Source organism: Pseudorca crassidens, chromosome 20, assembly GCF_039906515.1.
Source record: "Pseudorca crassidens isolate mPseCra1 chromosome 20, mPseCra1.hap1, whole genome shotgun sequence".
Classification (NCBI taxonomy): domain Eukaryota; kingdom Metazoa; phylum Chordata; class Mammalia; order Artiodactyla; family Delphinidae; genus Pseudorca; species Pseudorca crassidens.
In genome coordinates, this window is record NC_090315.1 from 57,398,501 (window position 1) to 57,414,140 (window position 15,640).

General features: G+C 42.3%; 1 protein-coding gene across 1 annotated transcript in view; it reads left to right on the forward strand.

Annotated features, from left to right (window-relative positions):
* The window catches only part of CDH13 (cadherin 13), a 1,022,168-nt gene that overhangs the window by 633,113 nt on the left and 373,415 nt on the right, over nt 1-15,640 (forward strand). The window contains exon 6 of the mRNA XM_067721248.1: nt 10,644-10,788. Within this exon, the coding sequence (XP_067577349.1) occupies nt 10,644-10,788 (145 nt within the window). The remainder of the gene's footprint in view (nt 1-10,643; nt 10,789-15,640) is intronic.

Below are 15,640 nucleotides of genomic sequence, written 5' to 3' on the forward strand. Positions count from 1 at the left end.
CTGGAGATTAGAGTGTGCCACGAAAAGGGGGGACCCAGTCTGGAAACGGAGGGTGATAAAGGTACGCCTGGGAGGGCAAGGAATCCTAGACATTGTTCCAAAGGAGAAAGTGGAACAGGAATTGAGGCCAACCCAGAGGGCTAAGTGGACCCAGGGACGTGCAGTCCAAAGCCCAGACAGCAGGACCAATATAGCAGCAATGGGGACCTGGATGTCTGAGGAGAGCCAGAAAAACAACGAGGTCATCTCACAGCTGAGTCCCCAGAGTGTGGGCCTGAGCTGGTCACTGACACCTTCCTCAGGTCACGTTGGTTCTGAGTACAGGGTGGGAGAGAGAGAGGGAGGAGAAATCTGGCGCAGGCCCACGAACTTGGCTGAATCCATTCCTCACATGGAGATTGAACAGAGGTCTTGGCACCAAGAGACTGGTGTATCTTCTTGATTCTAAATGAGCTTCAGTTTCCTACAGGCAGCTTCTGCAACATATCAGCGACTTCCCTGAGATGCTTGAGTTTGTGAACCTTCATCAAGACCGTAATGTTCTAAGGATATTTTTCTTGCTTCACAAAAAAACTTAAAGGATGCTGGCAGCCACTATTTATTTAGCACATGCTATGCGCCAGATGTTTTGCTAAATGCTTTACAAACGTCAAGTATTTTACCTCATGACAGCCCCATGAGACAAGTCCCATTCTCCCATTTTAAAGATGAAAAAGTTGAGATTCTAGGAAGGTAACTGAATAGGTTTAAAATCACAGAGTTGATAAGGGGTAAAATCAGGGCCTGGAGCCAAGTCTCCCTCAACCCAAAGTCCACGCTTGGAGTCTCAGCTCTTTGCTGGCTCTCAGAATTTATCAGTGAGATTAAAAGTGAAGCTTCAAAGAAGAAGCAGACATTGATAACAGTGATGGTTCAGAAAATAAAGCTGATGAGACCAAGTTCCATATTATAAAGTTCTGTCAAATGCATGAGACTCTTTTTTATCCAAAATCAAAGACACGTGAAGTTGGGAAAAGCCAACCACCCTCTGTTTTCTACCATAATACTAATGATCTCTTATAAACCTAATGTTCCCCCTGCTTCCCGTTAATCATCAATACTAAGAGATGCTAGATGTCCTAAAGTTTAACAGGTTCCCGTAACTCCCCATTTGTAATAAACTATAGCCAATATGTAATCAATTTCAAAATAAATTTTATAGATTCTCTTTTAACTGTGAAGTTAACACATACCCATCATAGGAAATCCAGAAAAGTGTAGAGAAGCCAAGTTAAAAAAAAAAATTACCTACAATAAAACCACTGTTAATGTTTTAGTATAATTTTAATAGTGTAACGTCTTTGCCTATTTTTCAAAAATTTCATCATGTAGTACTACTTAGCAATTGGATTATTTAATTCATACAATGAACACCATGCCATTAATATTTTTCCATTCCCTCAAGTATTTCTGCAATGTAGTATTCTTTGTGCAAATACCAGAATCTATTTCATCAATATCCAGGTAGAACATTCTGTTGTTTGTAATTTTTCCTATTTTTAAACAATATTGAAATGAGTATAGATGTTACTAAACACCCCTTATTCCCTGGCACACACATATAACAAGTAAAATCACATGTTTTCAAGACTTGTGATGCATATTGACAAATGGCGTTTCAGAAAGATGTTTTGGTATCATCAGTAATGTATGAGATTTGGTTTTCTGACAAGTTTGTCAAATACTATTAGGTTTTTCTAATTATTTTGGCAATTATATAAGCAAAAAGCCATCTCATTTTAATGTTATAATATATTTATTGCTTTTTTCTTTTCTTGCTTTGCTAATTGTTTTTTTCCCTATTGATTTTTAACCAGCTCTTTGTGTATTCAGGATAGTAGGCCTCTGTTTTACATGATGCAAATATTTTGCTTAGTTTTCTGTTTATTTATTGTATTTTAGTGATATAAAAAAACTTGCATTTAAGTAGTTTAACCTCTCAATAATGCACATAATAACTTGTGCCTTTAATACTGGTTTAGAAAGGCCTTCCCTACTCTATTACATAAATATTCAAATATTCAAAAAAATAGACTTTTTTCTTCCTAATACTTTAATCCATCTGGATTTATTAGGCTATAATTTAAATTTTTATATTTCAACCTTAATTTTGAAGAAAATCATGTTTCATAAAACATTTTAATACTTATTTAACTAAATAACTTCAGATCTGTAAACTAAAAAAAAAAAAGAAAGAAACGTATTTCATTGCTTTCTATTCCTCTGAATTTCATTTTAGGAAGGGAGAAGGGCAAGTGAAAATAAAATCACCCATAATTTTCTCCTACAGCTTTGTTTTTAGAAGTATTATATTTCTCATCTTTGCACGAAAATCCCCTTAACCCTTGTACATATCTTTAATGGATCTGGCATAATTCCAACATCCATGATTTATATAAATTCTACTTGAACCAATTAAAATTTTCAGCCTGTGTCCCCTCTTGGCATAGAGGATATTCACTGGGACTTTGCCCAGGCTGCTTCAATAAAATTATTTTGAATATCTGCATAGATTTCTTCCACATAATTAAAGTTACTTTCAAAGTTAAATAGAAAAATGCCCTCAAAGTCCAGCATGGTTGTGAGCATACATTCATAAGAAAAAAAAAAAGTGTTTTCATTATGTTTGGTGGAAAACATACTTTAAAAGTAAAATTTCACATTCACTAAAGAAATACTATGGCTCTAAGCAAAGCAAGCTTTTCAAAGAACATTTGATAATAGTATCAAGATCTTTAATTAATAATTTAACAAGTAGGAAACTTTTATCGCCCCTTTGATCATTTTTTTGAGGGAGCTGTAAACACCACATCCAGTCCATAAAGGGGAAGATTACACACAGAGCTGTGTAAATGAAGGTGGAGGAATGTTAGAAAGGCTAAAAATATCTTTTCCCTGGGAACTCTCTAGGAGTTGGTCCATAATGAGATTCAACTTCGATAAATGAATAAAGCTGAGAAAAATAATTTGAATATGCAAATGATTGGTGTCAAAGAGAAATCTAGATTACTGTAATAGGAAAGCAATTTTGAGGGGGTAATGGCTGACACAGAAGAATTGAATCGAGGGTACTGTATCCACATTTGCAAGTCTAAAGAAAGGTCTGTTGGGAGTGAACAAATGCCCAAGTCGCCAAACCTCATCTGATCTAACAAAGGTTTGTTTAGAATTTCCTATGTGTGTGCTACACACACTCGCTTATCTTTTTATTCCTTTAGCAAAGAGAAAAATGACATTCTAAACATCTTTGTTACATGCGCCAACTTAGATACGGAGAAGTGAAGTTCCTTAATAAGACAGGCTCACCATGTGACCCAGTTAGCCTGGGACAGTCTTGATTTCCACCTGTTGTTGTGGCTTAATTGTTGATAGTACCTGCTTTCATTCTAAAAGTTGTTCCAGTTTGAACAATTAATGATGTGGCCACAGTATCAATTTTCTGTTGCTGCTGTAACAAGTTACCACAACTGTAGCAATGCAAAACAACACAGATTTGTCATCACGTACTTCTATAGGTTTTGAGTCCAACATGGAACTCACAGGACTAAAACCACACGCCAGCAGGCCTGCATTCACTTCTGGAGGCTATAAAGCAGGCCTTGGCTTTTCTAGCTTTGGGTGGCTACTCACACTCGGCGCATGACCTCTTCCTCCACCTTCAAAGCCAGCAATGGCTGGTCAAGTACCTTCTCACATCAAATCACCCAGACTTTCTTGTCTTCCCCTCTCTTAAGGACCCTCATAATTACATTGAACCCACCCAGACGATCCACACTGATCTCTCTATTTTAAGGTCAGCTGATCAGCAGCCTTAATTCCCCTTTGCCAAGTAACCTTACATATCCACAGGTTCCAGGATTAGGACATAAAACTCTTTAGGAGGGTCATTATTCTGCCAACCACAGCCACTTTATAGGTAACAGAGCTGAAATTTGAAGGCAGGCTTTCTGATTCAAAGTCTAGTGTAATTTCAGTGATCGGTGAGGATGTCTTTGGTGGAAAACCCTTGTTTGGTCTTTATGAGATGTTGGTAGGTGGGGAGGGTGTGAGAATTGCAAACAAAAATTCAATAAAAGTATCTATCAGTGCCTTCTTTACTCGAGGCACTTAATTTTGGAGATCATCTGTTATAAATAATCTCACAATAGCCTACTTATGCAAAATCTCTGTGGGATTCTTTATCTCCATAGAATTTTTATGGAATTTTTTTTTAAAGCTGTGAACGTCTTTGAGGTTCTCAGGACATAGTTTCAACTGCCTTCCAGGAATATCATATCAAGTTTAGATTCCCCTAACATGGAACCTGGTGCTTATATCACACACCTTCATAGTCATTGAGTCTCATCTTTTCTTTATCCTTCTCCTCTATGGAGGCAAATGCTGGCATCTTATTTTTCATATGTGTTTCAAGATTTTGTGTAAATCTGTATGTCTAAACTTGTAGTCACGTATAACTGGAGATGTCTAATATTTGTTAGACATTTGTATATCCCTAATTTAATACAGTGAACTTCTAGTTATCATTTTGCATTTCTAGCATTATAACTATTCTTATTATAAAAGATGGTATTTGGAATGAAAGGAACAAGGCCCATCTTTTTGACTTAGAAATTGGTTCAAGTAGAATTTCCTAAACAAGTATTTCAAAGCAGCATCCACGTTGGAAAACGTTTTAATGTCCCAAAGAGGTAACTTGGAGGGGCACCTACTCATTTGGGTAGGAGACATCATATCTGTGTCCAAAAGAGAAACTGAGTCACGTTATGTTAGAGTTGTAGCTAATAAATTCTCTTCATTTTCTGTGATGTACAAGCCTCTGGTTGAAAAGCATGTGAACACACACGCATTCCACTGATAACCAGTAGTTTAACTATATCATCTCAAATAAGTAATTTACTGTGTTGTGTATGTTTTACTTCGTTTGAATATTTAGCCCAAAGCAGAATTAACAGAGTTCAAAAAGGTCACTGAAGTGTTTTCTAAATTATTTTACTTCAAATGACTCATGAGTCTATAGACTGTGTATCTCACACTTTGTTTCTTATCTGATTGATCCAGGTTTGATGTCTGTTACTGGGGTCACATCTCATAGAAAAAATATTGTGTTTTAAGAGCCAGTGTCTTCATTTTGGCCTTCACCCAAAAAACCTTGTAGCATGTTTTTCATCAGTTCATCCCTTTGGATCAGATCACAGTATCAAATTTTGTCTGACTAAGTTGTGTCTTTCATAAACATAGCAAAGAGAATAAGCCAAATGAAGGGCAAGATGTTAATAGCTTGTTGTGACACCAAAGGCCAGGGTGCTTGTACATGCTTTGTAATTTGGCTCGTTACGTTTGTGTTGCGTTGTTTTTTTAAGGGATTCTTGTCTACGCATGTGCACCGCCCATCTCCATTATTATGGTGCAGTAATTGGTTTGAAGAGTCATCAGTTTGTATGTTGTGACTTGCTAGTTCCCACTTCTGGTGGAGACACCCCCAGGATGTGGAAGGAGAATCGAGAACCTAGGAAGTGGGGTTCAGGAATGGTGGCCGAGGGGACCCAACGTGCTTCAGCTAGAGCTCCTCTGGCAGTATAGCTTCCGTTCTGACTCCTGTGGTTTTTCACCACCTCCTCCCCATTTCAGAGGTCAAGCTCCCTCTCACCCTACACACAGGACTCAGTGACCTGGTGTCCACCTACCATGGCCCCTGAAGTGGAGCGATTAGTTCACGTGGTACCTTCATGTGGTACCTTCATGTCTCCAGTGTTGCATAAAGTAATTTTGCCTTAAACAGATTAAGAGTGATTTGCATACCTTGTTCCCCTCCCCATTTTATTCACCTTGGTCATTTGAGAGCTACATTTATAAGAGGTCCAAGTCTTGTCTTTTCTTTTCAGAAAGTCTGTGACATTCCAGAAGGGAACATGTTGTAGTTAGGCTGATGCTATAGTATTTCCCAACTGTCACTTGTGGCAGGGTGTCACATTATACATAAAGGCTCACGGTGTGTTTTATTATGTATTTTCATGTGTCTTAGGAAAAATTTTAAATAAGCTCACCATACCCCTGAATTCATGGATAATTTTGCCTTGGAGGAAAAGTGAAACATAACAATCTATGTACAGCAAAACTATTAAGTAAATAACATAGTTAGTAAAGAGGAATTTTAAAAATGTAAGCGAAGTCCATGAAAGAGCATTTAGCAAACAAGGGCACAGTGGGGTCAGCACACATTTTCAAGTCAGATCTAAGTTTGGATCCAGCTGGATCACAAACTAGCTTTTGACCATAGACCAGGTCCCTAAATTTCTCTGAGTTTTGCTGCAGTGGGTATTTCTCCAGGTTGTTTTGAGCCAAATGAGGCAACACATAAAAAGCCCAGACATGTATTGGACACCAAATAAATGTTAGTTCCTTTCTTTCAAAAGGCAAGTAATCAGTTTAACGTACTTGGGTGTTGTTTACCGCTGTGGTTCTTGTTCATGAGTTAAGACTGCACAGAGTCAACTGGCCTTCGGTCCACGGAGCCTGGGACTGACGGTCAGCTCCTGTGTGCCAGGAATGGAGAGACAGGACAGATGGCCAAAGCTGAGGCCAAAACTTTGGACTCCAGTCTCTTAAAGAGGGATTGCCTCTTCTGAGGAGGGCTCTATGCAGTCAGCGATGAGTCAGGTGCCTGCTGTGTGCCGGGCACTGAATCTCAGCCTTGGGGATTTGCTGTTGGGCACGAACACCCACCCCACCTCTGTCTTGATGGGGCCGGAGAGGCAGACGTTAGTTGAATTGTCACACAAATAAATAAGCAATTACATGTTATGGAAAGTGTTATAAAGGGTACCAGTGCCATGGGAATGTCAACCATGGACACCTGAGGTAGTCTGGAGCAGTAATGAAGGATCTTCTCTGCCAGTGATATCTGAGATCTGAAGGATGGATGGAGCGGGCTGACCAGATGGCAGGTGGGATGCTCATGTTGGCTAGGAGGGTTGCACACGAAGATACCTGTGCTGGGAAGGAATGGGCTGAGTTGGAAGAACTGAGGAAAGATTGGTGTAGCTGGGTAATGAGAAATAGAGGGGCTCTCTTGTGATGTGAAATGAGTTTGGAGAAGTGGGCTGGGGCCAGGTGACAAAAGAGACGTCACAGTAAAGGAATGTGCTGTTACCGTAAGAGGAATGAGAAACGATTGAGAGGTGTCCATTCTGGGGTGACATAAATAAATAAAAATTTTGAAAAGACACCTTGGAAGCCTGTATTAGTCAGCCTTCTCCAGAGACACAGAAGCAGTGATTCTGTTAGAAGGAACCGACTCACACAATTATGGCAGCTGAGAAGTCCCAGGATCTGCCTGGGCCAGCTGGAGGCCCAGGAAACCTGGTGGTGTGATCCAGTACAAGTCCAAAGGCCTGAGAACCAGGGAGGCTGATGATGTTTATTTCAGTCTGGGTCTGAAGGCCTGAGAAGCAAGACCATTGAGGGCAGCAAGGAATGGAGGCCACGCAGGTGGGAAGACAAGGGCGAGTCCCTCCTTCCTCTGCATCTTGTTCCATTCAGGCCCTCAGTGGATTGGCTGGTGCCCACCCCCACTGGGGAGAGCCATCTACTTTACTGAGTCCACAGACTCCAATGTTAATCTCATCCAGACACACCCAGAAATAACGTTTAATTTGAGCACCCCATGGCCAGTCAAGTCGACACATAAAACTAACCATCACAAACCCCTTAGAGAATAGATGACGGCAGGCAATATTAGTAGCAGGGGCACCCATTAGGTGCCTGTTGCAGTGGCCCAGGTGGGAAGTGTCAGAAACTAATCTCTGGAGGTGATGATGGATTTGGAGAAAAGAGGGTGGATTTAAGACAAATTCAGGAGACAGAACAAGCAGTGTAGACCCGACTCGTTGATGGAGTGGCTGGGGATAGAAGGCCTCACTTGGGGAAGAGGGTGGCTTCTGAGTTTCTGCTTTGATCCCTGGGAGAAGAACCACCCTCTGGGCAAAGTTTAGAGCGAAATGATTAGCATGAGACTGGATTTATCGAACTTTATAGTTGCTCAAAACTCCTTGCCTCCAGAGGGAGGAGATATGGGGATATATGTATACGTATAGCTGATTCACTTTGTTATAAAGCAGAAACTAACACACCATTGTAAAGCGATTATACTCCAGTAAAGATGTTAAAAAAAAAATCCTTGCCTCCAATAATGACATTTTGGAATATTTTGATTAAATTATTTAAATATAAAATAGTTCTGCCTTCTCTAGCAAAGGCTGAATGAAGCTGCCCTTTGAAAACTGGGCAGTAGGCAGTAGGAGTTGGGTTAAAATTCACACCCCGAACAGCCAAGGACCTGGCTTTATTTCAACCAAAGACACCACGTATCTTGGATCTGAATCCTAATCCCGCATGTTCTACAAGGCTTGGCTAGCGTCGTAGGCCACAAGTAAGACAGAGGAACAGAATTCACATTTGCCAAATACGCGGATCTATCAGAACTGGGTGGGGCAGACTCTAGATCCAGCTCAACATAATGGAAAGACAGACACTAAGGAGATACAGTTGATCAGGATGAAGGCCAAGTCAAGTTCTTGGCAATTTTGGGAGGACAAAAGGCCAGACCTTCATTATTACAAGAAATTGCTCCCAAAGCTTGATTTTTATTTTCTTCGTTTAGCAGTATTCTCATAGTAGCTTTAAAACTCAGCGTAAAAGCTCATTCTCTGTAAGATCTCCTTTGTGTGCAGATGTTAAAAGGCTCTCCCTATTTAATTTCTTCTTAGCTCAGGTACTCATGCATTATTTTATCTACCCCAGAAATCAAAGTGTGTGTGTGTGTGTGTGTGTGTGTGTGTGTGAATTTGTTAGTGAAAGGATGAAGTAGTGTTAAAGAAAAAATGAAAAACAAATTCCTCTACCCATGTATACCTGGTTTCATGTTTGCTTACTACTTTCAAATTCTGTCCACATGTGTACATCACACATGTATAGTACACATGCTATTTTTTGTGTTTTCACACAGTATTCTAAGTAGATCAACAGAGTTGAATAATTATTTCATCTAATGGCTGTATTCTAGCATCTTGCTACAAACACATTCATTCAACTCATCTTTTTTGCCCTGGACATTTAGTGGACGCCAGTGTAATTTCATTATTAGAAATAACACTGCAGAAAGTATTTCCATGTATGTAGTGCAACCTGTCTCAAATAGAACCCAGAGTGGTATCCAAATGGAACAAAGTATGTGAGTCCTTCATAGATTTGGTGAATTTTGCCATGCGACTTTCCAAAGGGTGAAACCAGTTTATAACACATTCAGGTGGGGTATAACAAACGTGTTTCTCTCTTCTCTTCCTAATTAGGGCTAGTTTTGACAACAGTATTGATGATAACAACAGTAGCAACAGTAGCAGCAGCTAATATTCTTGAGATGAGTTACATAACAGGCATTATATAAAGTGATCTAGAAACATTGTTTATAACAGTTTAAAATGTAAACTCTGGAGACTGACTTCACAGGGCCAAATCCAGACTCCACCACCTAACCTCTAATTGGCTTCATTCCCTCCTCAGAAATGGTTCATAGGGTCACTGTGAATATCAAGTGAGTTAATATAGTAGAGAGCCTCGGTAAGCCCTGGATAATGTTGGTTACCATTATCCCTAATAATGAGTGTTTTATGAACCCATTTTACAGATGATAAAACTGAGAGATTAAGTGTATGAGTTGAGGTCACATGACTAGTGAGAAGTTGTGCTGGGATTCCAATTGCAGAGACCATTTCCGAAGGATTCCAGCTACAGAGACCTTTTCTGACAGAAATACTCAACAGGGTCCCAATGCAGGGACCACCACTGATATCCAAGAAGTGTCACTGTGGCCCCTGAGTTAAATCGAGGAAGTATCAGGCGCAGAAATGAGAGCATAGAGTCTACATAGTTCACTGGAAAAGCCACGACATAATTCCTTGTTACCATGCAACGGTAAAGCTGGGTTTTCTATGCTCTTTTCTTCAGCCTTGAGATCTGAAGGTAGTTCCATGTGGAATTGTGAAATCCCTGCTAGATTATAAAGGCCTGGTGGGCAGGAGTCCCAAGGTCTCATTCAGGACCCCTGCCAGTACCTTCCTTGCCTCAGGAAGGTTCTCTATAAATACTTACTGCCCTGAATTTCTCCCAAATATTACCGTAAACACTTCCGGTTATTTCTTGATATACTCTGTTCATAACTGCTTAGTCAGTTCTTTTTATTAGCATAACCTTCCTTTAAAGCATAATGATGTTGGAAAAACAGAAACAATGTAAGCATATTTTCTCAGCTGTGACTGATTGCTGGTGTTTAGTGTTTGCTTATTTTTTTTTTTTTTACTTTGCAGATTTGATGAATTAATTGTAAATTTCCCAAGTGGGACTTAACATGAACTGATCTTTGTCTTTTATTCTGTAATGTTTAGTTTCTATTCTAGTGCTGGTGACTATCCATTGAGACCAACGTTTGAATATTGCCAAGGGCTCATAAAATTGCTGATATAACCTACTTTCTTTCTCCAGAGCACCCGACTTCAATTTTCATAATGAATGAATGCCTTCTTTCTCCCCCAATCTCTTTCCTCCAATAGCTACTCGTGGAGACTATTGATGTCAACGGTAGAACTCTCGAGGGGCCGGTCCCTCTGGAAGTCATCGTGATTGATCAGAATGACAACAGACCGATCTTTCAGGAAGGGCCTTACATTGGCCACGTCATGGAGGGATCACCTACAGGTATGTTAGGTTGGCTTACCGTTTGCATAATGGCTTGGGAAGTGGCATCCTCTGATCTTTGGGGATTCTGGAGACTGTTTTGTTGCCTCTCTGACTTATTGTTGGTATGCATCAACACTGACATATTATTTCCCTGGATAGCGGCAAGAGCTGGAAAGCTGCAACTCAGAACATGACTGGCGTGTTGCAAACTAGGAAAATGTCTTCCCTTGTGCCCAAAGGTGATCCTTCAAGGAGGACCGACATCTCAGTCTCCCATGTGTGGCTGATGTCGGACACCATGTAAATATCTAGCTCACCCTTGTGAGGGCCCAAGGCTGAGCTTGTGGTATAGTGGAACTTTGAAGAAAATTAAGGTCCCCACTGCAAGCTCCTCAGTTATTTCTCTTCATAAGTGCCTTTTAATAAGAACCATTTGGGGAAAATGGGTAGGACTCTTTTTTTTCCCTTTCCTTAGAAGACATGGATAGAGAAAACTTTTCTCTTCAGTCAAAGGGCCAAAAGCAAGTATTTTATTTCTCTCTCTGGCAACACATGTACCTAGTGTTACAGAAATCACTCAAGGTTACTATGGAACTCCTGGTATCTATTCCCCATGTTTAACCTTTCTATCACAGAAGGTTTCAGAATTGAGAGCTCCCTTTTCTGGCCCATAGCTACTAATTAAAGCATTCCATGACCAGCAGCAGAAGTCACTCCTGAGTATAATGCTTGAGAAAGTGAAGAGCAAAGTAGAAAAATCCCTATTTTAAGTCTGGACTTTGATTTTAAGCTTTCAAATACATTTGAGTGAAAACATGCCACATGAAGAGTGTCAGTGTTGCTGTGTCTGGATTACGCCAAACAACTGCTGTAAGCAAAGGAGTCACTCCTCAGGCCGATGGGAGATGGAAGCTCAGGGGCTGCTTTAGCTGGTTCTTTTTCCCCCTTTACTGAATGGATGGGATGTATCAATTGCATGTAGATACGGGAGGCTCCGGAAGCATTGTCATGGCAACCTGCCTAGACTACCAGGTGAATAATTGTATGCAAGGTGCCTAAAAGCTCCCTTCAGCTTCGAGGAGCTGGGCCTCTGTGCACTTCATCAGTTAGATCCCCAGGGGCAGAAGCACCCTCTCCCTTCCAGGTTTTGAATGCATTCTGTAAAAAGGAGAGGGCCTTATGGGCAGCATCCTGGAGAGATGGAGAGCGGGCAGGTGAAGGTGGGTCAGGTCACTTCAGGGCAGACCTTCCCCATGGCTCCGCTCAGTGGGCTGCTTTTGATGCAGAGATGGTTTCTGGTGAGACACACCCTAGAATTGGGTTGGATGCTTGCGGAAATGTTCTTAAACAAGCTGATGTGCAGAACAAGTTACGAGAACCGATAGGGAAAGCTGTTAAAGAGACTGGAGTTTGAGCAGAGCAGAAAAATGATTCCCAGTTTCCATCTGTGGTACCTGGGCCCTGAATGTGAGTGACTGGAACTCGAGATGGGCAGGAAGAGTGTTCTAAATGTAAATGACAGTGGTTACATCCGAGTCGGCTGTGAGCATGTATATGTCTTTGTATATTATGTGTGTATGTGATTAGACGATGTCCAGTTTTTCTCCCACTGGGCCCTTCCTTAAAGCTTGAGAAAGAAATTTCAAATTTTATTGCTTTATATACATATCGTATTTTCAAAGCAAAAGGGAATCTTTTATGCTTGTTGAATTTCTTAAAGCACAAAGCAGTTCGGTTAGGGTGGACACATACCCAGCAAAACATAAATCACCTCAAACTTCTATTTATGAGTGGTATCATCATATAAAAATACATAAAGGCTTGTATATCTGTATGGAGTAGTTTCTTCCAGCTATGCAGAATTTGGCCTGAGTCATTGTTTTCTTTCTCAGTACCCTCTGGGTTGGACTATAAAGCAGAAATCGACATGGAGTCAGTCAAATTTGAGGTCAAAAATATGGAAATGTTGTGGAAAAGTTTTAGAGGAAAAAACACATAGATTACTTAGCACCCTGTGGGAGAGCTCAGGCAGATGGCCCCCGAAGCGTCTGCGAGGACAGTGGGGAGCTGGGAAAGAAGGTGGGACCCATTTTCCAGTCCCCTCCCAACCTAAGCCCCTTGTAAGTCGTAACAACAAGCCCTGACAGGCTAGAGAAATGATCGCCTCTTCTGTTTCCACAATGTCCTTCTCGTTTGTGGCTTATGGAATCCTATGTGTTGTAGACCTTGTATCACATCCATTTCACAGAGGGGGATGCTGACCCCAGAAAGAGTTCATTGACTTTGCCCAGTTCACACGAATGACTGATGGGGGACAGTGTTCAGGACTCAACCTGCAAATCATGTGCTCTTTCAACTGACCCACAAACTTCACGGTGAAAATAGCCATTGAACGATCCCGACATTTAGGTGGGCACTTGTTGTGTGCCGACAGCTTTCTATCACTGTATCATTTCCTCCACTCTGCCCTGAGGCAGATGAGAAGACTGAACCTCAAAGGGGCCCGGGAACTTGTCCAAAGTCCCTCAGCTGGTGGACGAGCTAGAATCAGGGTCCGCGTCTGGCCTCAAGGCACAGGCTCTTTCTTGGGCACGTTCTCTCACACAGACTCTTTGCATGCCCAGACTCTTTGATTTAGCTCCTGAGATAAAATAACCAGCTCTTCTGACCAAAGAGCCAGGCTCCTTGATTGATGTTTCATTTCATGTGAGCTGTTGCTCCGTCTCTAGGGTTAAACGATGTTAACATGGGAGCCCTTTTCATCACTCACATCACTTTTCTTCTGCGTCCGCATAACCAGAGCCAGCTTCATGGGGTGGGACCTGCCCAGCCTCACAGAGCCCCGGGCTCTGAAGGGCTCCACGCTTGGTTTAATGCTGTGTTGTCGCCGTCTTAAAATTCTTAATAAATGTTCAACAAGGGGCCCTGCATTTTCATTTTGCACTGAACCCCAAAAATTATGTAGCTGGTCCTACACATAGCACTGTGGCCTAGAGCTGGGTTTGATGCTCTGCCAGGCTCCTTAACAAGGTGAGACTGGGGGCAGGTTACTGAACCTGCTAGAAGCCTCAGTCACCTTGTCTGTAGAAGGGGTGGGTGCAGAATAGTACCTACCCTAGAAAACTCTATGCAAGGAGTAAATTAGGCAATGTGCTTCACTTAATGCTTGGAATATAATAAGTGTTCAAGAAATGCCAGTGTATTGTTAATGCTCCAATTATTCTTATTATTCTGGCGGCCTATCCTTTAGGGACGGCAAGGCAAAAAGACATGCAGTTTGTGTGAAGGAACATCCATCTCCCAACCAAGCAAGCATCATTTTCATGTTGCAGTGTACCCAGATGCCATCAGCACCAGTGCATCATGGAGGAAGGTCACCCATATTTATCTGTATGTGCAGACAGGGGGCCATTTCTAGCTGCTCAGCATTAAACTCCAGTCTATTGTTTTGGGGAATCATTACTAGATGAAGGAAGATCAACAGAAAATAATAGTTTTTGAACTTTGCAGATTATGGACTGTTCCTTTTGTGGAGTTGCAAGGCATTGATTTATGGGACCCACGCCCAGGTCCTGGCTGCTCCTCAAAGAAAACGAGAGCTCCGTGTGAGTGTGATGTTTTCTGAATGCCCAGTGCATGCTAAGAGCTCACGAGTAGGGGGTAGGTAGAGGCTGGGACCCTTGACGCTCCTGGAGGACACACACCAGGGCCCCGCAGTGCCTGCTGGCACCACCTCCCCAGTGTTTTTTGCCACTGGTGGTCCTCTGGGCACCATTGAGAAGGGCTATCCGTGAGGAATGGTGTGCAGGGCTTCCAGAAACAGACCCTAATATGAGGACTGAGGGCGGGTGGTTTACCTGCCAGGTACAGGATCGTGAGTGGGGAGAGCTGCAGGAAAGGGAAGCCGGCCAATTTCAGGTGCCGCGTTAAGCCAGCTACCAGCGCAGGCAGTCCTGAGCTTGATCCCTTAGGGAGAGAGGGCTCTGGGAAATGACGTAAAACACACACATTGGAGTTAGCCCAGCTCAGAATCCAGGGAGCTGGGCTATCCAGCCCGTAAGCCCGGCAGACATCCATTAAGAGCTCTCCCCAGAGGGGCTTTAATTAATTCCCAGGCCCTTTCGGTCAACTGGGGCCACAAGCAGGGTTTCAGCAAGCTGGGTTCCAGAAGCTCAGGGGCAACCTTCCAACAAGATACAGGAGCTGGCTGTTGCTTCCATGCTGTTGGCCACCCTGCCTGTCAGCAGGGGCAGCTGGGAGAAGAGAGCCCACCACCCAGACAGGTGTGGCAGCTTGAGATACATCAGGGGAGGGAGGTAGTGGGGGAAATATCATAGTCCTCAAACTACATAACTGAGAAAGGTGAATGTCACGTTGACCTTTCTCTTTAGAGAGAAGACAGGACCACAGGACCTAGAGGTGTGTGTTCTGAGTCCTGAGAGATATCCATTGCTTAGCTGTGTGCTGACACTTCTTGAGGCTATTGAATAGAGGCAGGGATTAGCAGCGAAATCCTCGTCTTCTAACTTCTGAGAACCTGAGGACCCGTACCCTCTCTTGCTCCCTTTATTTTTTTTCCATCCAGTATTTTTACTGAGCATGTACTCTGTGCCAGCAGTATTCTAAGCTCTGAGGGTCCAGCTGTGGACCTGCCAGATGCTGCTCATTCCCTCCTGGTCTGCAGAGCCAAGCAGGGAGACAAGCAACAGATAAATCAGAACTGAAATTGGTGGGCAAGGCAGTGTAGCCATAGGGACCCCTCATCCTGGGAGGGAGGGAAGCCAGCCTCCCTGAAGAGGTGATACGAGGAGAGCAGGGGGCTTTGTCTTTTATTTTATCTCTGGGATCCACCTGACTTTCTGTTCTTCAA